This window comes from Desmodus rotundus, chromosome 12, assembly GCF_022682495.2.
Source record: "Desmodus rotundus isolate HL8 chromosome 12, HLdesRot8A.1, whole genome shotgun sequence".
NCBI lineage: Eukaryota > Metazoa > Chordata > Mammalia > Chiroptera > Phyllostomidae > Desmodus > Desmodus rotundus.
In genome coordinates this window covers 50,042,864-50,066,906 of record NC_071398.1, presented here as the reverse complement: position 1 = coordinate 50,066,906, position 24,043 = coordinate 50,042,864, and the positions used below count along the sequence as shown (strand labels likewise).

General features: G+C 58.9%; 1 protein-coding gene across 6 annotated transcripts; it reads left to right on the top strand.

The window, feature by feature from the left end:
- Positions 1-3,164: 3,164 nt before the first annotated feature.
- ZNF787 (zinc finger protein 787) lies at positions 3,165-19,857 on the top strand. Of its 6 annotated transcripts, none has more exons than XM_053916013.1 (4): positions 3,165-3,337; positions 12,838-12,926; positions 13,316-13,457; positions 18,199-19,857. In XM_053916013.1, coding segments are annotated over exons 3-4 (1,068 nt in total). In that variant the 5' UTR covers positions 3,165-3,337; positions 12,838-12,926; positions 13,316-13,456; the 3' UTR covers positions 19,266-19,857. The 6 variants fall into 6 exon arrangements, with proteins under 6 accessions (XP_053771988.1, XP_053771985.1, XP_053771986.1 ...); XM_053916014.1 differs by lacking the exon at positions 3,165-3,337 and adding an exon at positions 3,580-3,600; XM_053916010.1 differs by lacking the exon at positions 13,316-13,457.
- The last annotated feature ends 4,186 nt before the right edge of the window (positions 19,858-24,043 follow it).

Here is a 24,043-nt window from a genome sequence, read left to right as displayed (position 1 = left end):
TGCACGGTCCCACCTGTATCACAAACCAACGACAAGCAGGTGTTTTGGACAGGCATCGGGACAGTTTCATACTACGAAAAATTACTTATTGTGTGTCTGGAATTCAAACGTAGCTGGAGCTGACCTGGAACTAGCGTGTCTCAGACTTACTGTGAAAAGTGTGATGTGTGCATGTGCATGTGAGTGAAGGGACTTCTTGGCACTTGTATTTCGACAGCTGCGAACTCTCCGTCTCCAACCCACCCACTGCTGTTCCTGCCACTCAGCGGAGGAGGTGTCATGGGAGAGGAGTGTACGAGAGGGCTCTGAGGGGTTCAAAGCAGGAGCTGTTCCTTGGGCCTTGCAGCTGGGATGTCAGTAAATGCAGCCACACTGGAGGCTTACACAACACCTCGTCCAACCCGTCTTCACTCCCTCATCTCAACAGTGAATGGGGCCTTGGGAGCACAAAGTGCTGTGGGAGACTGGGGATCTTCAGAGACTCACTGAAGAGATGAGCTGACACCCACACCTCAGGGGGGTTCAGGGTGTTGGGGGTACTGGAACTCAGCCAGTTATTCTGTCTGCCTCTCGTCTCTCTATGTAGCTTCATCTTCTCCTCCTGAAGGCTGGCTTTCTCTACATGGCGACAAAGAGGCTGCAATTGCTCCCGAGTCATATCCCAGAGAGGTAGACACTGTTTTCTCAATTCCAGAGGGAAAAATCCCAGGGAAGTCCACAGATGACCACAGATAGAACTGCTTCTCTCTCCATACTTGTATTCTATTCTCTCTCTCTTCCCCCATGGTTTTACTCAAACTTGTGGCTTTCAATTCTGTCCAGATGCTGATGAATCTCCAAAGGGGAGTCTAGCCATTGTTTTTACTACCTAGCACAGGGGGGGCTTCCTGAAGAAAAACAGCCATGTCTTAGTCCGTTGTGGCTGATATAACAAAATGCCACTGACTGGGTGGATTATAAACAACAGAGATTTAATGCTCAGTTTCGGTAGCTGGAAGTCCGAGATCAAGGTGCCCACATGGTCCCATTTCTGGTTCATAGCTAGTGAGAAGCGATCACAAGGCCACGCTCAGTGCAACCCCTGGGTGGGAGCCGCATTCCAGGAGTTGTTAATTCCATGCTTTGGAAGGGAGGGCAAGTTTTGGAGGTGAATTAGCCATCTCTACGGCAACCCCATCCTGTGTCTGGGAAACACCCCAACATCGATTTGGCTGTCTGAAGAGAGATTCTGAATGACCCATGATTTTACTTTTTTTTCCATTTATTGATTTTTAGAGAAGTGGGGGGAGAGACAGAAGAGACATCAATTTGTCGTTCCACTTACTTATGCATTCATAGATTGCTTCTTGTATGTGCCCTGACCGGGGATGGAACACACAACCTTGGCGTATCAGGACAATGTTCTAACTGACTGAGCTACCCATCCAGGGCTGGATGACCCACGATTTAAATCAGAAAGTCACTTCTCAAGTGACATCTCAGCTGGCACAGAAGCCACCAAGGGCCTATCTTGTTCCTTGTAACTCTGTCAGTTCACTCTTCTCAATCTGACGATTCAAGATTTCACCTGTAGGTTCTCAATTTAATCATCCAGGAGGGGGCACAGGAAGGAGAGGGGGGAAGCTGTGCCCTCCCACCACCAGGCCACCGCAGGCATCTTGACGATGATGTGATTCAGAGGAGCACAGGTGTGTGGTATTTTGTACTCACAGGTTGCACAGTGCAAGCTTCAGGTCCATGCTAATAATCCATGTTGACTGTTATTGTCACAGCACCGTGCCTCTCTTCTGAGACACATTGAAACATTTACCTTGTGATCTTTCCGAAGGTGAGACAGACATACCTTGCTGTGTTTCCATGCATCGTTAATACATTCCTGTTTCTTTTTTCTCTCCTGGAGGATGTTATTCACTCAACGGTGCACATCTTATGCTTGATGCTGACAGAGAATTTAGGGCATATGGCATCCACGGGAGTAGAAATAATACTCCTAATGAGCAATACTAATCAATGCCATTTTCAGTGAGACCTTACTATGAGCATGGAATGGAAATAAGCACACTTACACAGAATATTTTTCACTAAATCAAGGCTTTGAAAGGTGTTGTCCGAGTGAATTGTACATTCCCTTTCCTACTCCCAAGCTTGGTGACTTTTAAGACAACAAAATGGTTATAAATAGTGATAGATCAAATCATCAGGTGCTTAGGTGAGAGCTGTCCAATGACAAAACAGGGAAGGGACCACAGGGACCAGCCTGCAAGGACACTCCGGTGCAAACAGTTTTAAAATACATTGTGTAGAAGAATGCTAATAACAAGATTGACTAACATTCAGCCGGTGCTCACTAACTGCCCGCCTTGCATGGGGCAAGCGGGTGAATCCTAGTGGCTGTGACCAATACTCTATTATTCCAGATGGCATATGATTAGCCACGGTTAAATGTGAGCATAGGCAGCTGGACTCCAGGTTCAAGCCTGGTCTCTGCATCATCGGCCTGTGACATTCTGCAAGTGCCTTGACCTGTCTGTCCTTCCTTAGCTGCAAAGTAAGAACAGATTAGAGGTTATTAATAGGAACTTATGCAGGCAAAGCCCTTGGACGCTCGCACTGTGTTATTACTCCAGAATGGAGAAACTGAGGCTGAGAGGTAGACGTGGACACAGGAGGCGCCTAAGGCCAGCATGCTCTGTCCACTATCGAAAGGACCAGGGTCGCAGAGGCAGTCCCCTTCACTCGGGTGCCGGTCACTGCAAGGAGCATCAGCAGGGAAGGGGTTATGATGATAGAGAGGACGACTGGAGGACCTGAGGCGGCACGAGCGGCCCTGGCCACTCTCCGAGAAGCTCCCGCCAGCCGCTGGCCCGGGGAGCGGACTGCGCAGGCGCGGGAGCACGGCTCCCGGCGAGGGGGGCAAGTCTCTAGACACCGGAAGTCTCCGCCTAACGGGCCGAGTCCGTGCCTCCGGTCCTGGGAGGGGGCGGGGCCGCAGCCCTACGGCGCCCGGCGCCATAGAGCGCGCCCGGAGGACCCGCATCCTAGACGCGCCCGGAAGTGGTTTCCTGAGCCCCGGCTCCGCACCATCGAGCCGGGAGGGGGGGGCGGCGGGCGGGGGGGGTCGCGGGCTCACCATCCTAGAGCGGCTTGGACGGGGTGGCGGCCGGAGGGGGTGGGGGGAGGGGGGAAGCGGCGCGGGCGGAAGCGGCCAGGAAGGTCACTTCCGGCCTGGGTGCCCGTCCCCCTGACCCCAGGGTCTGAGTCGCCGCTGCCGCCGCTGCCACCATCCGCGAGGGAGGAGAGAGAAGGAGTGCGGCGCGGCGGCCCCGGGACCTAGGAGGTGAGGGGAGGGCGCGGGAGCGGATGGCGTGCGCCCAGGGCCGGGGGGCGCGCCTCGGGAGCCAGGCTGCGGGCGGGGGGCGGGCGGGGAGGCGGGCGACGAGCGCGACTGGGCGGTGAGTGCGCGTGCGCGCCTCTGGGGGTGGGGGGGCGTGAGGGCGCGCGGCCGGCCATGCGGGGCGGGGCGGGCGGGGGCACGGCGGGGGGCGCCGTGGGGTAGCGCGTGCGCGGCTGGGAATGCGGGTGCACGGTCGTGCTAAGAAGGTAGCGCGCCCGGGAGGAGGGCGCGTGCGCAGCGCTCGGGACTCTGCCTTGGGGCTCAGCTCTGGGTGGGGTCGCCGCGTCCCCCTGGCCTTTCTGGCTGGTAGTGGCAGGAAGTGGTGGAGACTCTAGGGGAAGTTGAGGGTCTGGTTGGGGGTCGCGCGGGCTGATCCCGCCTGACCGGAAGTCTGCCCCCTACTTCTTCCCCTTTTCAAAGCACTCAGACCCGTTGCTCCCCCGGGCAGGCCGCGTGCGGCCTTTGATTCTGGCCGTCATTAAGGGTGTTTCGGCTCGCGGAGGCCCATTCATTCGCCCTGCGCGCGCGGGGGTAGGAAGCGCGTGAGCTGGGGGGAAAGCGGCTAGGCCAAGGTCAGATCCCATGTGGTCCAGGTGCAAGTCGAAGACGGCGGTCGGGCCTGTTGGCCATCCCCGAGGCTTGCATCCCCCTCACTGTGTCCCCCACTCCCGGTCACAAAGGAGGACACTCTAGTATGTAGAGTTGAGCGCCCCTTAGATCCGCGCGGTTCTGCAAGCTCAGGATCGCGCAATCAGCCAGAAACATGACCCAGAGGCTTGAGAGCCGGCAGTGAGTGTGAGTGCAGGGGACGAAGGACAGGGCCTGGAGCAGAGACGTGGGCCTGGAGCAGAGACGTAGACCTGGACGTAGAGAGCCCCACCCGCTGACCAGAGGTCTCATGGAGAGGTCCAGGGGCCAGGGTAGCCCAAGGAGGGCACCCAGCCCAGCTCATCCCATCCCATCCCGGACTAGCTGGGCGGTCCGACTTTTAGAAAGGGAGTGACTTGGCCGGGGTTTTCCTGTGTTTCCTGATGTCAGGCTCCAGGTTGGGCAATGCTGAGGACCCAGCTGGGAGGCAGAGCTGGCCTGGCTCTGCAAGCACAGGTGCCGTTGATCCTGGCTTATCTCCTCTCTTAAGTCTGTAAGCCTCTTTGCTAAATGCAGCTGGCCTTCAGTGGCTGCCAGTACTGGCGTCCCCTGGTCCCTTCTACCTCGCCTCAGCCTCAGGGAGCATTCAGATCAAGTTCCTCCTGGTGTTATCTCGTGTCTTCCTCCTTTCCTCCTTTCCTCCTGGAAGCCTTCCAGAGCTAATCCCCCTACCTCCACCCGGGTGCTGCAGGAAGGGTTTATAATGGTCCTGGGCCCCTGCTCTGGGATCAGATAGACCTGGGTTTGAATCCCGACTTCACCTATCAGACCTTTGTGACCTGAGACAGGTAATTAATTTGGGTTTCCACCTGGATAAAACAGGGATAATAATGTTGTTGACCTTGGTATACTTTCCTTTTAGAGCCAGAGAGGTGGTTGTAGAGTGTGTGCAAAGGGCTCTGGAGCCAGGTGTTCTTAGGCTACCCTTGGCTCCCTCTCTTCCAGCCCCATGACCTTGGACCTGTCACTTCCTCTTTCCCAGGCTGTTTCCTTTTCATCCTCCAAAGTGGAGAGAGAGCCCAACCCACTCTTCCCTGGATATGCCTTGTCCTTCAGGCTGCCGCACATTCCCGCTCTGTGCTGGGCACGTGGGCAGAGCCCCCTGCTCTGGGTGGGAGAGGAGGTTAGTTGGCACCCATTTCTCCAGGCTCCCATGGCCAGACCCAGAGCTGGGTGATGCTGGGTGGCAGTTCTGTGCTGGAGCAGCTCAGCACCCTGTGGGGAGAAGTGAGCATAGAAGCCCCAGGCAGAGGGGTTGGGGATTATGCAGCATAGTCCCCTGGAGCCATAGGAGTGGGGAAGGGTGGGGCAGGGCACTGACGTTAGGGGCAATGTGGGCTGTAGCACAGGAAAGATTTCACAACCCAAGTCCAGGTGATTTTGGGAGTACTTTAAGCATTAAAGCTGGGGATAGTGAAAGGAAGGAAGAGATTAAGAAAGAAGAAGCAATAGGAGTGAGCCTGGGCAGAGCTGCCTTGGCCCCTCTCAAACGTGGGGAAGAGGCAGAAGAAGTGAGCCAGCTGAGCTGTGTGGAGTCGGGAGACAAGTTACTGAGGCCAAAGAAGGGTCCTTGGAGAAAGCAGAGGTACCCGCCTGAGGAGAGAAGAGGGGCTGAAGTCACAGGTGTGCTCTAAATTAGAGTGGGAGCTGTGCTGGTGCAGGGGGTCTTTTGCCTTAAGGGTTTTTGTCTATTTTCTGAAGGTGGGAGCTTTAGGGGAGGTCTCAAGGGAGGATTTCAGTAGAATATTCGTTAGCTTTCCATGTCAGGGGTGTGTGTCCTGCAGGGTTGTGGGCTCCACTCCTTGGTTGGCACTCAGGTAGCAGTCCCTGGTATCGCACTGGCCTGATGCAGCCATGGTGCTGCTTCATCTGAACTTGCTGCTTTTCTGGGCCTGGAGCTGAAACACAGCTGAGGGCTCCACATTATCTCTCGCTTGACCAAAACTCTGCCTCTGGGGTCAGCAGATCCGAGGCTTTGTTCCTAAGGTCATTTGGCGTGGCCCAGAACCTCGTCCTCCTGAGGGCTTAATGCTGAAGGGAGTGGTCTTGCAAGGGAGGAGGAGGCAGGGGGTCAGGGTGCAGGGTGGGGCCAGTTCGAATCAGCTGTGGGTCTCAGTTTCCCCATTCCACTTGCCAAGGAATTTTCCTGGCTTCTGACTCCCTTGCCTCACTGTGGTCAGGATCAGGGAAGGATGTTGTGGGGGAGTGGATTATCCTGAGACTCTTTAAGGACCGAGGAATTGGCCAGGAGAACCCTGGACTCCAGGAGGACAGTGGTGAGCTGTGGGTGGTCAGTGGTGAAGGTCTGGCCACGCGGTTGTCACACAGCCCCCTAACCTTGCTTGTCCCTACTGGGCGCTGCCCAGGGTTCCCTGCTGGAGGAGGACTGCAGGTGTGACCACGCTTGCTTGCCGAGCACTTGGCAAGTGCCTGCCTGGTGCCTGGTGCTCACTGTCATAGGCTCTCAGAGGTCCTGGGTGGTGGTGGTCCCCCCATTTTAGGGGCCTGGGACCGAGCCCAGGCCTCCTGCAGCACCGGAGCACTGGCTTCCTGTGGTTCCAGGGCGTGGCCCTCGACCGAGGTGCTGCCACCTGTGCTGTCCTATTTCTTGCTGCGGAGGCCAGGGTCTAGGGAGACAGGCTGCTCTTCTGAGGCCTCTTAGGTGTCAGTCATCAGGCTGGGCTGGGCTGCTGGCTGGCTCAGGGGACTCTGAGAGCCCGCCCCTCACACAAAGGTGTGACTTTCGCAGGTGGCTGGCCAAGGGCAGGCAGGGGAGTTGTCCCTCTCCCAGGGTCAGCAGCCCTGTTGCCAGGCCACAGAGAGCCGTGGATTTCCTGCTTCTGGCTGCGCCTGGCCTTTGCGCTCCTAGCACAGTGACTTCTCTCTGGTGGGAATGGGGAGTCCTGGGTGACCTCGCAATGGATGCTGGGGATGACCCAGGGAGGCGTCAGGCATGGTCCTGGCAGGCTGGTCAGAGAGGGATGGGTTCCCGGTGCTGTGTGTGTCTAGGGCCTGTGCTGGGAGCAGAGCTCAGAGCTCGCAGTCTGCCAGGGGTGGGGTCCCTCCTCCCCAGGGATGCAGGACTCATCTTTAATAATGGGAGGTACAAGGAACAAGTTCCAGTGTCCTAAGGGAGACAGACAGAAACCACCTTGGAGTCTGGCCGACGAGTGCGTCCCGGCCCTGCTACCCTGGCTTGTGACATGGGTGCTGAACTTGTCTGAGCGCTGGTGTGAGGCTCTGACCAGCCTGGCCAGTGCTACCGGCCTTCACTGAGCGCCTGGCCCCTTGGGCACCTCACAGGACATGCCAGGGTGGAGGGTGGGGTCTGAGTCTGACTCAGCAGCCTGCCCCGAGAACTTGTCTCTCCAGGTGGTTATGGGATCAGGATTTTGTGACTGCGGCCTCTGCTCCTGGGGTCTGCGGTGTAGCCTGTGCTTGGTGAACGTGTTCTGTTGTTTGAGAAGAGAGGACAATTGTACAGAGGGAAGTGACAAGGCTGGGAAGGCTTCCTGGGGGAGGTGCTGTTTTTGCCGGGCCCTGGCTGCGAACCTGGAAGGAAGTGCCTGCAGAAAGGCCGGGTGGGAGAGCGCACCATCCAGAGGACGGAGGCCGGCCTGGCAGCCTGGCTGGGGGTGACAGCCCTGAGAGGGCCCGTGGGGTGTTCCAGATCTTTTTGTTTGGCCTGATGAGTATTTTTGTTTATTAAATAATTTCCAATTACTCACCAACATCCAGGCATCTGGAAACACTGGATGGCGGCAGGTGGCCAGGGCTGTACTCCTTGCCACTCCCAGGTGGGCCTGCTGCCCTACCAGTAGGTCAAGGTTCCAGGAGTTCTAGAAAGTCTCTGTCTCCTGGGGAAAGTGGGGCATGGTGACGAGGGCTGCACGTGCCCCCCTGACCTCACTCATGTCCCCCCTGGGCCCTGGGGAGGCTGCCAAGGGCTGCAGGTGGGGGTGACTGGCAGTGAGGGTGTGAGTCCCGGGGGACCTGGGGGGCCAGGTGGTCCAGGTGTGAGTGGTGGGTGTGGAGGGGCATCTGGTCAGGAGAGTGAGGGAGAGACAGCAAGGGAAGGGAACAGGGCCTGCGGTACCACTCTGTCAGCTATAAGGGAAACCCCAGGGAGGTGCAGGTCACGTTCTGGGGTCATGTAATCTCCCGGTTCAGTCCGGAGGGGGTGGGAATCCACCCAGACCGGTCACCGGGGTCGGGGGCAGAGACGTGCCCCAGTGTCCTGACCGCAGGTGAGGGCCGTAGGGAGGCCAGGTTTCAGGCCTGGAGGGAGGGCTGAAGCCGCTCACAGAAAAGGGAAGTGGGGCAGACTGGTGCTGTGGGGCTTCCCACTCTTTGGGGGCCACCCAGGGGGCAGTACCAGCGGGCTGAGAGGGCCCTAAGGGTTGGAGGCAGCCCTGCTGAATCGGCAGCAGCCGTGTGGGCAGCAGACCAGACCCTGAGGAGGAAGTGAGGAGGACTGTGGTAGACGCTGGTGGATGCTGGAAGGAGGAGGCCCTGTGATGTGATAGGAGCCAGGCATGGCCCCCAGGGAGGGGACACCCGAGCTCACCCTGGAAAGGTGAGCCAGCCCTAGCAGGTGGAGGACTGGGCGGGCTTTCTGGAGAGACAGGAGTGGGCTGGGAGTGGGGGGCCCGAGGGGGCTGCGCCTTTGCAGGGTGCCTGGGGAGAGATTGGATTTTGGAGCTGGTGCAGGGGGGTGGTTTAGGCTGGGGTGGGGGACGGGGTGATGTGAACTGAGCTTCCTTTAAGAAAACAGCGTTATTGAGGTGTGATTCTCACACTGTACCACCCATCCCTAGTACACCAGTGGTGGTTGATGTGTTTGCAGGGTTGGGAGGCTGTCAGCACTGTGCTTTTAGGATGTTCCTGGGATCCCCAAAAGAGACATGTTTCATGTGCAAGGGACACACTTGTTCAGAGTTGACGTGTGAGGTGGCTGGTGACGCAGCACCACCTTGGGCTCTGTGACTCGTCCTCAGCGAACGAGTGTGCGCTGCGCTGTGTGGATGTGTTGTCATTTCTGGGGTGCATGGCCAGAAGCGGGTGGTGGGGTCCCGCAGTTCCACGGCCTCCATGTCCTCACTCATACCTGCTGCTTTCTGCTCTTTCTGTGTCCATCCCCGTGGTGTGTGTGTGTGCGCGTGCGTTCATTGACAGTGACATGGAGCATCTTGTCACGTGCCTGTCAGCCCCTTGCATGTTTTCTTTGGAGACATGGCTGTTGTGATCCTTTGCCCTTTTTTAACGGGTTATTTGACCTGCATGACTTACAAAGATGAGTTTGTCTCTGATGTGGGGAAGGGGGTGGGGGAGAGGACAAGAGCAGGGGAGCACCCGTCCACAGGACTTCACGGGGTAGGGAGTCATGGCTGCAAAGTGGCCACTGGATTGGGTGAGCAGAGGGTTAGCGGGGCAGTGTTTGCGGTGCCCGGGAGGTCAGGGGAGGAGGGGGAGCAGGGAGTGGGAAGAAAGCTGGTGGGCTTGTGAGAGAAGGGGCAGGAGCAGGGAGTGGGGAGAAAGCTGGTGGGCTCGTGAGAGAAGGGGCAGGAGCAGGGAGAGGAGAGCGGCAGAGGGCAGAGTGCCTCCTGCCAGGGGAGAAGCCCAGCGAGTGAGTGAGCGGCTGCAGGGGGAGGCGGCAGGCTGGCAGGAGAAGAAAGAGCCGGGTAATTGGTGGGCAGGCCTCCAGAGGAGGTAGGTTGGATCTAATAACAACAATAACAATAATTTGTCTACAGCTTAGTAGCCGCTGGGCACCCACAACTCTGTGTGCTAATTGGATTGCTCAAGGGCCTGGCTGTTGTGGGCAGGGAGTGGGGATGTGGGGGGCGTGTCCTTGAGCCACCTGCGGAGAACTGGGGGAGCTGGGTGGAGAGGTTGAGGCAGGTTGGGAGCGCCCCCCCCCCCCCCCCCCCCCCCCCCGTCAGCCTCAGGAGTTGTCCTTGTCCTGGAAGCTGTGGGCCAAGGTGGGGCTGCCCAGGCCATGGCCCTGGTGCTTCCCCTCTGTAGTCACCCCTGATGGGAAGGGGCAGTTCCCTAACTCTTGAGTTCCTGGGGGCAGGACCACAGGCCTCATCAGCTACGTGAGCGAGTCTGGATGAATGAAGGAGCGAGTGAGAGAGCAGGAAAGACCTGGGTCATGGTAGTGAACACCGCTCTTAACGCTCCCCAGGACCCTTGCAGCGCACACCCACCTGGTCCTCACGCATCCCGCTGTGCAGGTGCTTGCCCTTCCCGTGTGCTGAGGCCTGGAGCAGCCCAGCATGTGCGCAGGGTCACTGGAACGCGCAGGTAGAACCCATTCTAAGCTGGGGGGGGGGGGGGTCAGGCGCGTGGGCCTCTGTGCCACCCCCCATCTCAGCCTCCACATTCCTCTTGTCTGTAGGGGAGGCAGGCTTCTCTCTGCCCTCTTAGGCACTTAGGGTTTCCTGCTGGGGCAGACTCAGATAACAGAGAAGCCTAAGAATTGTGTTTCTGTGGCGGGAAGGACCTGCAGGGTGCCCAGGCCGCCTTGTCATACAGCTGGGGAGATCCTTGGATGGCCTGTTTGCACAGATTGCTGGAGATAAGACTTGGTTCCTGCAGCGCAGACTGGGCACTCTCAGGGTGGGGGTGGGCTTTCCTCCTGCTGTGGGAGGAAGAGGGGCTGATCGCCCTTCGTGTATCTGCAGTTGCCTTGAAGTCAAGATAAACTGGCAAAGTGAACCGTTTTGGGCACTTTTTCTCAAGTCCAGCTCTCCTGCTTCATTCTGCTTCACCGTCTCCCCAGCCCTCCCACCCCTCCCCACCCTGGAAACCGTGTGCGCGCTTCTTTGCTGCTTTCCTCTCTGCCGGGCCCTGACAGCGGGGCTCCTGGCTGTCAGTAAGTAGCACCAGCTGGGAGGTGGCCCGCACTGTTTGCACCCTGCACACAGAAGGAGGACTGTCCCCAGCTGCTCAGCCCAAGACTGCCCCCGAGCCCGAGGGTCCCCTGGCACAGACAAGGATGCCCTCGCTGCAGGAAGCCGGGCCCTTCTTTAGTGCTGCACACCCAGCCATTCCAGGGGATTACAGGGAGCCCCTTGGCAGACAAGTCTGGACGGAGAAGGCAGAGGAGCAGCCTCTCCTGCCCACTTCCTCCCCCATAGTGTTGGCGTCTTTACAGCATCTTTGTTTACAGTGTAAACAAAGAGCCCAGTCTTCTTTTTTAAAATCCTCACTAGAGGATATGTTTTTTTTTTTTTTTAAGATTTTATTTATTTTCAGAGAGGGGAAGGGATGGAGAGAAATGTCAGTTGGTTACCTCTCACACATCCCCACCCAGGGACCTGGGCTGCAACCCAGGCATGTGCCCTGACTGGGAATAGAACCAGTGACCTGTCAGTTCACAGGCTGGCACTCAATTCACTGAGCCCCACAAGCCAGGGGGAGGTTGCCTTTTTATTGATTTAAGAGAGTAAGGGGGAAGAGAGAGAAAAACATCGATGGCAGAAACATCCATGGGTTGCCTCCCGTACGCACCCTGACTGGGGATCAAACCCATGAACTGGGTGTGCACCCTGACTGGAAGTTGAACCCATGACCTTTTAGTGTATGGGACGGTGCTTTGATTAACTGAGCCACCCAACCAGGGCCTAAAGTCTGTTCACTTTTTAACTGAGCTGTAACTCACATGCTGTAAAATTCACCCCTTTGTAAGCGTGTGCAGTTCAGTGTCGCTCACCTGTTCACACAGTGGGCAGCCGTTGCTGCTCTTGTCCCAGATGCTCCATCATCCCAGACACAGCCTGCGTTCCCAGCTCACCTGGCCTTTATCTCATCCTGGACACTTCTGTGTGGCCCTTTGTGGCTGCTCCTTTCACCCAGCCTCTGGGTCGTCTCTAATTTCCTGCTGCTGTGAGGAACAGCACTGCGGGAACACTCATGCAGGTCTGTGTGGACACCTGCTTTATTTCTTTGGCACACCTGGAGTGGAGTTGCAGGGTCACTTGGTAACTGCTTCCCCTCTGAGGACCTACCTGCCAGACCATTTTCCATAGCAGCTGTCTGGCCCCAGAGCCGTGCAGGAGGGCCCCTGTGCAGTGCCTGTGTTAACTGGGTATAACCCAAGCACTGTGTGAGCCTCCATCCTGCTTTACCCGCCAGCACCATGCGTCTGTCCTGTGTGATGTCCGGGTGTCTGTCCTTGCGCCTCCAACCTCATTTCCGCATCTGTAGAACAAGTGTGATGTTGTCCACCTCAAAGGGACCCGCATTTCCAATGACTCTCCGGGCCTGACCTGGCCTGTGAGGCCTCTCGGGAGAATCTGCACGTGCTCCCACCTGCCTGGGTCTGCCCGGGCCTTCGAGTGCACTGTCCCTGTCCCTGTCCTTCCCTGCATGCTTCTCCTTCAGGCTGCACTTCTGTGCCTGACCCTCTTTCTGCTGGTTATGGCCTCTGTCCTGGTCCTGTGGGATTCATACATGAGAATTTGGGGAAGGACTGAGGGAGGCTGTGTCCACAGGTCTCTGCACAGGTTGGAAAGAGGACTGTCACCAAGGTGCGCCAGTGGTTTTTGGTGGATGCAGCCTGCTTGCTGCACCTCCCATCCCCCAGATTGTGTGTGGCCTTGGGCTGGTCCCCTATCTGATGGGGACAAGAAGGCCAGGACATTTCTCCACCATCCTTGTCTGCAGAACCGGGCTGTGGGGGGACTCTGCAGCAAGCGGTGCTTGAACTGAAACTCCCCGCCCCCCCCCCGCCCTCTGCCTGTCAGGCGTCCCATAAACTCTTGTTCTTCTCCCACATCCCCTTCAAACAGGGACCCACACATGGAGCTGCGGGAAGAGGCCTGGTCTCCGGGGCCGCTGGATTCTGAGGACCAGCAGATGGCCAGTCACGAGAACCCAGGTGAGGTGGCCTCCGCAGGTGTCAGCGAGCTGTGCCCGCACCCCAGACCCGTGTCTCTGGGAGCACCCATCCTTCCTGCAGAGGCCCCTCCTGGGCTGGGGAGAGTCTGCAAGTTCCCTTCCAGCTGCCGGCCTCGGGGGCGCCTTCTCACCAGCCCTTGTTAGGTGTCGCTCCTGCTGCCCCCATTCTGCCGGCCGCAAACTTGAGGGGGGGCGTTGCTGCTGGTGGCCGGGACGTCACGGGTAGAGAAGGATCGGACTGCAGGGAAAGCTGGGCATCTGGGTTTTATGTGAAATCTTTCACTTTAAATTCGGCAGCGGGTTTACTTAATAAAGTGTTGTTTGGGTTAAATAAAACATCCTTCAGCGGAAGCCATGTTCCCTGTCCAGGGTTTCCACGCAGGGCGCCCGGGAAATAGTGTGTGACTTCTGTGACGCTGTGGCCCGTGCGTCTCCCCGCTGTCCTCAGGATGGCCGCTGCAGAAATACTTCCGGTGCGCCCCAGCAGCGGAAACAGCCGCTGGCTGCGGAAGTGAGTGGGTGCAACTGCGTACCAATAAAACTATGTTGCGCGGGCGCTGAATGTGTAGCCCCTGCTCCTGCGTCACCTGGATGTGGAGGTGGGAGGGGGTTGTGATAAAGCTCCCTTGCGCCTTCTGCTTACACGGCTGAGATTCGCGGAAGAGAGGGAGGGGCCCCTGCGGCAGGCCCGCCCATCTTATTGGGGGTGAGCTGTAGGGGTCGTGGGGGCTTGCCCCCGTCCTCCCTTTTCATCCCGGGCCTGCCCCCTCCTCTTTTCTGGCCTTTTTGCCTTTTAAAAATTAACTTGAAAATCTGGTTCACTGAAGTATCAAGCAAGCAGTGTAACGACTGTCCACTCTGCCCCACCGGCCTCCGTGGTTAGCAGCACTTGGCCAGTCTCGTTTCCCCAGGCCAGTCACTGTTCCCCTGGTTCTGTGGGCTTGTTTTTCCTAGAGTATTTTAACGAAAATCCCAGGCATATAATTTCACCTTTAAATTCTCCAACAGAGATAAGGACTCAAAAACAAGCAAACAAAAAATCCCAACCAAAGAAGAAAACCAACTACAAAATGTTTATGTCACATAATAAAAAGTCACTGCTTAGTATTGTCTAACCCCAGCCCATGTTAAAATATTCAGAGTTGTCCCCAAATGTATGTTTCCCTTGGAGTAAGCTAAGTTTTTACTTTACAAGTCACCCATGATATGGTTCTCTCCACATAACCTCTAAGGAGTGCAGGTGGGTTCTCACGTCCCCCTTATGTCACTTGCTGTCTCCAACCTGTTTAACCTGTCAGGAGTCTGTTGGAAATCTCTGTTGGGGTGCCACCACCTTGTAACGTCCCCTTAGCTCTGCTGACCTTGGCCACGCTTGTGATGTGACAGTGCTGGGCTGATGCCCCTTGGGGAGCCTGGAATAGCTCCCTGTCCATTTCTTTCTGGCCTGTGAGGAATCTGGGGCCTGGGGCAGGCACATGGGCGGCAGGGGGCTTCTGTGGGGAGGTGAGTGACTGCCTTCTGGTGCAGTTCAACCTAGTAGACTCCCACCCCAGCACAAGGAGCAGCCTGACCCTGCGACACCCTGGTGCCCCTGGCCAAGTAAAGTCCGGTCTTCCACTGACTTTGAGGCCCCAGGGGCCCCAGAGGAGTCACTGAAGGGAAGGAGAGAAGGATGGCCCGTGGAGAAGAGGCAGTGAGTGCATCCTGAGCCCAGTGGGTGGAGAGGCTCTGGGCGATGGTGGGCAGGGTGCTGAGGGCCCATGGAGTCCCCGTGTTGGTCAGGGACCAGGTGCAGCTTCACTCTGAGGAGAAGGTGGGTGGTGCGAGCCCAGACGCAGAACCATCCAGCAGGATGGCCCTGAGGTCTCCCTCCGCCCTGACCCTGCACACAATGGACTGCTGTGCATGCGCACACCTACACTCAAATACATCCTGAAGGGTGCCAGTCGGCTCTGCCAGACCCCAGCCGCCGGATTGTCAGATTGCCAGATCGCTGGCTGTGCACTTTCCCACTGTCCCTGTGTCCACCATTGGCATCCACCCTGCCCACGGCTGTCAGCATGAACCTCTTGAAATGGAGGCCAGGTCCTGCTCATCTGGAGTGGGGCCCGTGCCCTGCGCTCACCTCGTTTGCTGCCACCTGGCATGTCGTCCCCAGCACATGTTGAGGGGAGCCCTAACTTGTGTGGTGTCACCAACGGGATTCCAGCAAAGACCGCCTCTCTGGAAAAGCCCGCCTCAGCACAGGCCTTGGTGAGGAAGGGGCTGCCGGCTGAAGGAGATGTGGCTGATGGACAGCTTGAGGAAGGACATGAGGCAGCCTGGCAGAGGGTCCCTTTGTGGGGACCCTCTCAGCTGCCCAAGGAACCCCCGCAATGGTGGCTTCAACCAAAAGGATGTTGAATGGTCCTTGGCATCTGGCTGGAGGTGAACGGTTCCAGAAGTGGCTAATTCAGCCATTCTTTCGGGAGCCACTGATGCCCAGGCCCTAGTGGCCTCTTCTGTGCTGTCCCGAGATGGAGCCTCAGCTCCAGCCGTCACTCCCTCCTAGGAAACCACCAAGGACGGAAAGGAAGGGCAGGGTGAGGGAAGCAGGACCTGCTTCCTGGGACTTCCTTTAGTCCCCAGCTCTGGTCTCACAGGCCAGATTGGGACATGTGACATAGGGAGGTGGCCTTAGAGTCACCCTGACTGGTTTATTCTGGCTCAGCACCATGCTTGGGACTTTCTGGAGAGGAAGAGGGGACTGCCCCAGCATTGTCCTGCATGGAGAATAGCATCGTGCGGGCTCAGGAGGCCTCTGGGAGCTGTCTGTAGCCATCGTGGGGACGGACACTGAGCCTGGGGGATGTTGTCCTGTGGAGGTGGCCAGCTGCTCCGGAGTTGTGAGCAGCCTTTCCCCAGGCCATCGTGGGCCAGAGACTCCTTCCCCACGGCCAGTGGCGTTGCAAACTGGGTGTTCCTTGGAGACTGTGGGCTGGGTGGTAGGGCCTCAGGATGAGATGTCTGAGGAAAAGATTCCAGCCCTCTGTCCCTGAAGTTTGAACTTTCCCACCCCAGTGACAAGAAGGCACCTTGAGAGGCACGGCAGAGGAGACACTGTCATGTAGGCCAGGCCCCAGCTGCCTTCATTCTGGTGCGGTGGCTCCCACTCCCACGGCGCGTTCTCGTGACTGTGGTTGAGGCCCAGAGTCATTTACGTGATTGCTTCTTGGGTCTGCACATGCCCCAGGAGCCTGCGTTTGTGTGTATGGGGCTGAAATAAAGTTCCCCGGACGGTTCTCTCTCTACTGACAGCAGGAGAGATGTCTCTTCCCGCCCTCTGTCCTTCACCTGCCAGTCAGGTTGGCCCTGCCGCCGGGCTGTGGCCCACGGTGAGCACACTGCTCAGGCCAGCACAGTGCTTTTCCAGTCAGTGGCTGAGATGGAAGAGAACTGAGGAGTCGGTTTTGCTTTCAGATGAGATCGACTCACCCAGGGCATTTGGGAGCCTCAGAAACGTTACCATTTTCCCTTGTGTGTGAACACTGGCAGGAGCGTGTCCAGACCCCCGTGCTGTTCGTGGTGGCTGCCGCTCCGTGGGCTCTCCCTGTGTGCCCCGTGCTCTGCGCCGGGCGCCCTGGGCTGGTGGGGCATCTCAGGGAATTCTCTCACCCTGCCTGGTCGGGACGCTGACGGGAGGTGCTGGGTGTGGGGACAGCAGTCTGTGGCACTGTCTCACAGGAGATCAACGGGTGGGGTGGAGGGCAGATCTGCAGCCCAGAGCCCAGCAAGCTTCCCACCTGCTGCCTCTAGCCCCTTGTCCTGGTGGCCCCAGCCTGGAGTTCCCAGGGTCGGATGCCAGGGGCGTGGGGTCAGGCAGTGGGCTACAGATACACAGAAAGAGAAGCAACCAAAAAAAACAAATAGGAATATGAAAGACCCTGATTCAGAGGAGATGGCAACTGGTGTCCTGGGAATCACCTGCAGGGGATGGGGCTCTGATGTCCCCGTCAGCTTGCTGTCACCCGTTTGTGTCTTTAGACACCTCTGAGAGGTCACCTCGGAGGCCACCTTTGAGCCCTGGATCAGAAAGCCCCACGTAGAACACAGCACCCCATGGCAAACCCAGCTCCCCTGGGGAGCCGTGCCAACAACACGTCCTAGGTGCGAAGGTGTCTCTCTGAGCCCCAGGACAGTTGGATGGGGACAGACTGGCAGCCACACGCCTGACTGGTGCACCCGTCCTTGGTACCTCACAACCGTCTTCACGTGTTCACCCGCATGGTCTTGGGGACAGTGTCGGGGTGCTCTGTGTGTGCGGTGTTGGGATGCCAGGGTGTGCTTGGGCCACGGCTGTGCTGCACTAGGGTGGCCAGCCCGTCGGAGTCCGGGGCTGAGGTGCCCATCTTCGCCCTCTGACCAGGGGTGGGGGGAGCAGGAGGTGCGGCAGGTGCACGCAGACCTGTCTGCAGGTGGAGAGGAGGAGGAGGAGGAGGCGGGCTTTCTCGTTTACCCCTGGAGACTGCTCAGGGCCAGGGCTGGTGTAAATGTGCCAACGGCTTTGTTGAGCAGCCTGGCTGTGGGGGTGTCCTCAGTTTGCAGACGGCAAGCCCAAGGCCCCACTGAGCAGCCAGGACTCGCAGAAACCAGGGACCTGTGTAAGGAGGATGTCTGTAACAGTGGCCGTGTTATGTGAGGGCTGATGGGGACCAGGGCTCCCCAGCTGGCCTGTGATCCTGTTTTCCTTCCTTCTCTCTTCCCCACTCTGCAGCCAGGGTACTGTCCTGGAGTCCACAGGTGCCACCGTGGCTCCCTGCTTGTGTGCCGTCAGCGTTCCTGGGCTGTGTTCAGGGCTGGCCCTGCCGCCCTCTCCCTCTCAGTGAGCTCTCCCCAGAGCCTCCTGCGCCCAGCCTGGTGTCCCTGCCCCGTCCCAGGCACTGTCCCAGGTGTGGGGTAACAGTGGTGAAGAAGTTCTGAGGGCTGGGTGATGGACAGGTGACTTTAATGAAGAGGCAGGACTAATGATGCTCTGAGGGAAGGAGGGCGCCTTAGGGGTGGAGACAGGACACCTCCGAGGGCCAGGGCTGTGCAGACAGGCGCGCCCCGCTGCTGCCCCCCCCCCCCCCCCCCCCGTCAGGGGAGCCTGGGAGGGCGCACAGAGGCGGGTGGGGCAGCCGGTGTGAAGCCCCCCGCCCTGAGGCTCACACCTGCATGAGTCCTGTATGAGCTTCGCTTTGACTCCTGTCCTCTCCCACCCTCTTGCCTCCTAGTGGACATCCTCATCATGGATGACGACGACGTCCCCACCTGGCCCCCGACCAAGCTGTCCCCACCCCAGTCGGCGCCCCCCGCCGGCCCGCCACCCCGGCCTCGGCCACCTGCTCCGTACATCTGCAACGAGTGCGGCAAGAGCTTCAGCCACTGGTCCAAGCTGACGCGGCACCAGCGCACGCACACGGGCGAGCGGCCCAACGCCTGCACCGACTGCGGCAAGACCTTCTCGCAGAGCTCGCACCTGGTGCAGCACCGGCGCATCCACACCGGCGAGAAGCCCTACGCCTGCTCCGAGTGCGGCAAGCGCTTCAGCTGGAGCTCCAACCTCATGCAGCACCAGCGCATCCACACGGGAGAGAAGCCCTACGCCTGCCCTGAGTGCGGCCGCAGCTTTACGCAGAGCAAGAGCCTGGCCAAGCACCGGCGCTCGCACAGCGGCCTGAAGCCCTTCGTGTGCCCGCGCTGTGGCCGCGGCTTCAGCCAGCCTAAGAGCCTGGCGCGCCACCTGCGCCTGCACCCCGAGCTGTCGGGGCCTGGCGTGGCGGCCAAGGTGCTGGCGGCCAGCGTGCGCAGGGCCAAGGCGCCTGAGGAGGCAGCGGCGGCGGACGGCGAGATCGCCATCCCCGTGGGCGATGGGGACGGGATCATCGTGGTGGGTGCGCCGGGGGAGGGGGCCGCGGCGGCTGCAGCTGTGGCGGGTGCGGGGGCCAAGGCGCCAGGGCCCCGCTCGCGGCGTGCGCCGGTCCCCAAGCCATACGTGTGCATGGAGTGCGGGCAGGGCTTCGGGCAGGCGGCCGGGCTCCTGGCGCACCAGCGCGCGCAGCACGGGGACGGGCTCGGGGCGGCGGGGGGCGAGGAGCCTGCGCACATCTGCGTGGAGTGCGGTGAAGGCTTCGTGCAGGGCGCGGCGCTGCGCAGACACAAGAAGGTCCACGCAGTGGGCGCGCCTTCCGTCTGCAGCCGCTGCGGACAGAGCTACTACAGGGCTGGCGGGGACGACGCCGAGGAGGACGAGGCGGCCAGCGGCCAGTGCAGCGAGTGCCGCGGTGTGGAGGCTCGGTAGGGGTGGGGGGCCCGAGGGGGGGCAGGGCCCCTCGGGCTCGGCGGGAGCGATGGCGCAGGACCCAGAGACCCAGGGAGAAATGGACCGAGGGTGCCCCTACCCGCAATGGCCTCAGGGAGGGGCGCCGGGTGTGCTGTGCTCGCCTCCCCGCCGCGCCCTTTCCGAGTCCTGGCGCTGGACCTGGCCTGCCCCTTGTAGGTTCTCGGCAGAGCCCGAGATAGAGGATGTGAACTAGAGACCAAGAGACAACAAACCCACGCGCGAAAGACCATTTCCTCACTTTCTCCTCCCCCACCGTCGGGGGCATGGCAAGGAATGAAGAGCAGTCTGGCCCTTCCGTTTAGAGGGGGCCCTTTTAGAGTTTTCTTTTAATTGTACCCACCCGGCCCTACCCCCCATTGTTTTTCTCCTCTCCCACGGGTTCGTTCATTTTCTTGCCCAAGCCCTCTCTCCCGGAGCTGGGCCTAGGGCACAGGAGAGGGGGAACAGAACCAGCCGGTCCCAAGGTGTCCTCGGAGGACCGGCGTCCCTATTCCGAGGCCTGGGCGGAGGAGGAGGGTGCGGGGCCAATAAAGGGCACTATCTGATTGTCTTCGCTGTGCCTGCTTCCTAAGTTGGGGAGGGAGAAGGGCCAGGCGGTGAACAGAGGGGGCCTTGCGGGGCAGTGGCTGTGGAGGGACACTGCCCAGGGGCCAGGACCATGGAGGGCAGCAGCTCCTGGGAAGCTGCCCATTGGGTCCATGCCCACCTGGGGTGCAGACTGGACTGTTGTCCCTGAAGGTGACCCGACCAGGGCACCTGCTGTGGGCTCTGGGCCCCGGAGGGATGGCCACGGCGTGTCCAGGTGTGTGAGGAGCTGCAGATGGCTGCTTTTCAAAGGAACCCCACAGTCTCAGTTAACATAAGTCCTGTTCACTCGAGGGACAGAGGGTGGCAGGCGGCTTTCCTCCACAAGATGGTGAGGAGCCCATGCCAGAGGAGCGGCTTCCTCTGCCAGCCCCGAGGTCCTTCCCCCCATCCCCTGCTGGGGGGACCTGGCCTGGAAATACACCTATGTCCCCTCCTCACATCCCGCTGGGGAGCAGGGCCCTCCCGGGGCGGGGGTGGGGGTGGTGAGGTTGGGTCACCTCTCGTTGCAGAGGAGGCTGGAAGTGTCCCTGGTTGGGCTGCTACTTCCCTGGGACGAAGCTACAGTGGGCCAAGGAAGAGGGACTGGTGGGCAGTCACCTGTCTTCCTGGGGTCCAACTGCGGGAGCCAGCCGTGGGGAGGGGTGGCCAGTGCAGCTGTCCTGCAGGGTGAGGGCTGCTGACGTGGTTCGTCAGGGTGGGGCCCCTGATGGCAGTTCCAGTTTCCTGGAACCCACAGCCGGAGCCCCGGGGACCGTGTCTCTGGGATGTTGGGTGATGGCCGTGGGCTGTCCTGTTGAGAGAGCCCTGCCAGGGGCTGTTTTCAGCCAGGTCATACGGTCAGGGGTGGTTGTGCAGAGGAGGCCAGAGAGGGTTCCACACTCCTGTAACCTCTGCAGACAAGGAGAGGGGTCACCAGCTGAGGAGGGGCTGTAGGAGGAAGCAAGATTTCCGGTTTGAGTCCCAAATCTGCCAGCTGGGGCTCAGCCACCCTTGAGCAGATCATGACCCCCCCCTCCCCCCACAAGGGGACCTCAGGTATGCAGAGGTCGGGATAGCCCCTTGGTTGGCAGGGCGAGGCCCCTTGGAGGGTGTATTTAGGCCACTAGCATGGTTTTCAGGTCAGAAAGGTGCATTTTCAAGTGGCCATCACCTTGCTTGGGATTGGCCAACTCAGTTCAGCCAATTTTGACATCTCAGGTCACTTTAAAAGAGGGAAGTGGTGGAACTTGGTCCAAAGAGAGCACAGGGACTCAAGGATTGAGACAGCATTGCCCAGTGTCCCCAGGGCCTGTCGGTGGCCTGTGAGCCTTGGCTGCTTCTGGAGGCAGGAGGGAGAGGAGGGTTGTAGGCACCTGGGTGGCCAGCGGTACCGTCACTCCTGGAGAAGCCGGCAGTGGGGTTCGCCGCAGCCGCTCAGGGGTGAGCCGGGAGGTGGGCACAGGGAGAGTCCTCTCTCAAGCAGCCTCATTCTCTGCCTCCTACACAGCGAGGGGTGGCGAGAAAGGTCCAGGGTCGCTTTCCACAGCCCTGGGCAAGTGAACTAGCCTTGCTGGCCCTCGGGTCCTCCTCTGTGCCAAGAAGAGCTTGCCTGTCCCTGGTGACTGTTTCAAGGGCTCCCCTGGGGGTGTCTGTCAGGGCCTGGTGCTCAGTCCCTGACGGTGGGTTTTTAAAGCCCGGAGCGAACCACCCTGAACACACCAGTGGCCCATTTTGGTCTAACGGCCTCCAGCTTCCAGTGCTGCGGTGTGAATGTGAGGGGGCCACGTTCCCAGCACCAACCAACCACCCAGCAGATGAGCGATGTGCAGTGATGGGTGTGTGGCTCACTAGATGTTGGGAGCCCATTCACCCACCATGTGCACCCTTAAACACCCTACCATTTTCTCTGTCCTTGACCCTTCCATAGAGCTGAGAAAACACAGAGAATTAGGGTTTCGGAAGCCTGCACCCATAACCTGGGCCCCCTTTTCAGGGTCTTGAGCCGGAATTTTAAATCAGACGTTGCTTTAAAAATCTGGGTTCCTGATTTTCTCTCGGAAAAAATCAGGTCTGGACAGCCGGGGTTGTGCAGAGGAGGCCGGAGAGGGCCTTACATTCCCGCAACCTCTGCATACAAGGAGAGAGGTCACCAGCCGAGGACGGGCTGTAGGAGGAAGCGAGATTTCCAGTTTGAGCCCCAAACCTGCCAGCTGGGGCTCTGCCACCCAGGGCTTCGGATTGAAGGGAGACAACTGGCTGGAGGGGTGTGTGTGTGTGTGTGCGCGTGCGCGTCTGTCCTTCAGCGTCAGGCACACCCCCAAGCCCAGACACGGGGCTGCCTGTTCCGTGTCACAGGGGCCCCGCAGCAGGGGTCTGTATGACCTGCAGACCCCACCCAACCCACTTGCTGTTTCTCTTCCAGCTGGTGCGGTTGGTTCTGGAGGCCAAGCATTTTGAGTCTGGGACAAACACTCCACATTGCAACCAAGGAAGGCAGATATACACTATACGCAAATACCACGTCATTTTACAGAAGGGACTGGGACATCCGTGGATTTCAGTATCCGTGGAGGGGGGTGGTGGTGGGGGGTCCTGCAACCAACCCCCCCCAAGTACTGAGGAACAACTGTGCATCTTTGGATGTGCCTGTGTGTGTCTGTTACAATCCACTCATCTTTTCCTGTCCACTTACCTCCCAAAGAGGGAAAACATTTTTTAAAATGTTATTTATTTTCAGAGAGATGGGAAGGAGACGAGAGAGGGAGAGAAACATGATGTGTGAAACATCAACCAGTTGCCTCCCGCATGCCCCCAACTGGGGACCTGGCCGGCAACCCAGGCATGTGCCCTGACTGGGAATCAAACCTGCGACCTTTCCGTCCACAGGCCAGTGCTCAATCCACTGAGCCACACCAGCCAGGGCTGAAAGAGTTGGACAGAGCAGTTCAGCCGCTCTAAGGAGCCTACGGGAATCTCTTTATTCCTGTCCTGCCACCCACAGCTGCAGGAAGGGAGGGAGATAAGGCCTCTCCCCGGAGGGCAGACCCACTGACTGTGCTGTTGCACTGCAGGAAGTGACTGTCCCTGCCTGCAGTCCCCACCCCTGCCCCGCCCCCGGGAGGGGACACGCGGTAGGGGTTTGACATGGCTGATACCTGACTCAGCGAAGGGACACACAATTGAGTGTGCACCTAGCGTGGCATGCCCGACGTTTCATGGACACCTTGCCCGAACCTCACACGAACACTGGACAGAGGTGAAGCCACCTCAGAGAGGAGAGGCGCGGACACTGGGGTCAGCCTCTGGGTTCTGCCACGCCGTAGACGTGGCTGGATTTTGTTTCAGCAAAGCCACTTGCCCAAGATCTGTTGAGGGATGGTCGTCACCAATGGGATGAAAATACTGCCCAGAACCCCATCTGTCTCAGCAGCTCCCTCCGGTTGGACCCCCTGCTCCTGGACCTCAGCGGCCCCTCCCTTTCCTTAGCCCCTCGTGCTTCTGTGGATGCCCCCAGAACAATTTACCCACAGCCTCTGTGTATCAGCTGAGCTGAGGCACGCAGGGCGGAAACGCTCCCTGCAACCCTGAAGGTGAGGATTCCTATTCCGGAGCTTTCTGGAGGTGGGGGGAAGCTCAGGTGGGGTTCTCTAGAAAAAGGCTGGTGTCTCCTGCCACCACCCGGATTCTTGAGAACAGCACAGTGTCTGTGAAATCGTGAAAATACTTGTTAGAAGATCACAGGATTTGCTGTGTCCATGGGTTTGCCTTTTCTGGAATGTCGGAGTTGGCATCACGTGGGGCCTCTCATGCTGCTTTCTTTCCCTCAGTCCCATGCATCTGCGGTTCCTTCAGGGCTTTTCTTGGTGTCGTAGCTCATTTCATTCTGTCTTTTAAAGTCCTCACACGAGGATTTTTGTTACTGATTTTAGAGAGAGAAGAGGGGAGGGTAGAGGGAGAGAAAGGGGGGAAGAGAAGGAGAGAGAGAGACGTCAACCATTTGCCTCCTGCCTGCACCCCGACGGGGGATTGAACCCACAACCTAGTCATGAGCCCTGACCAGGGATCAAACCTGCAACCTTTTGGTGACCGGGCCGACCCTCCAACCAACAGAGCTACCCGGCCAGGGCTAGTAGCCACTTCCTCCTTAGACATTCAGATTGGTACTTTTT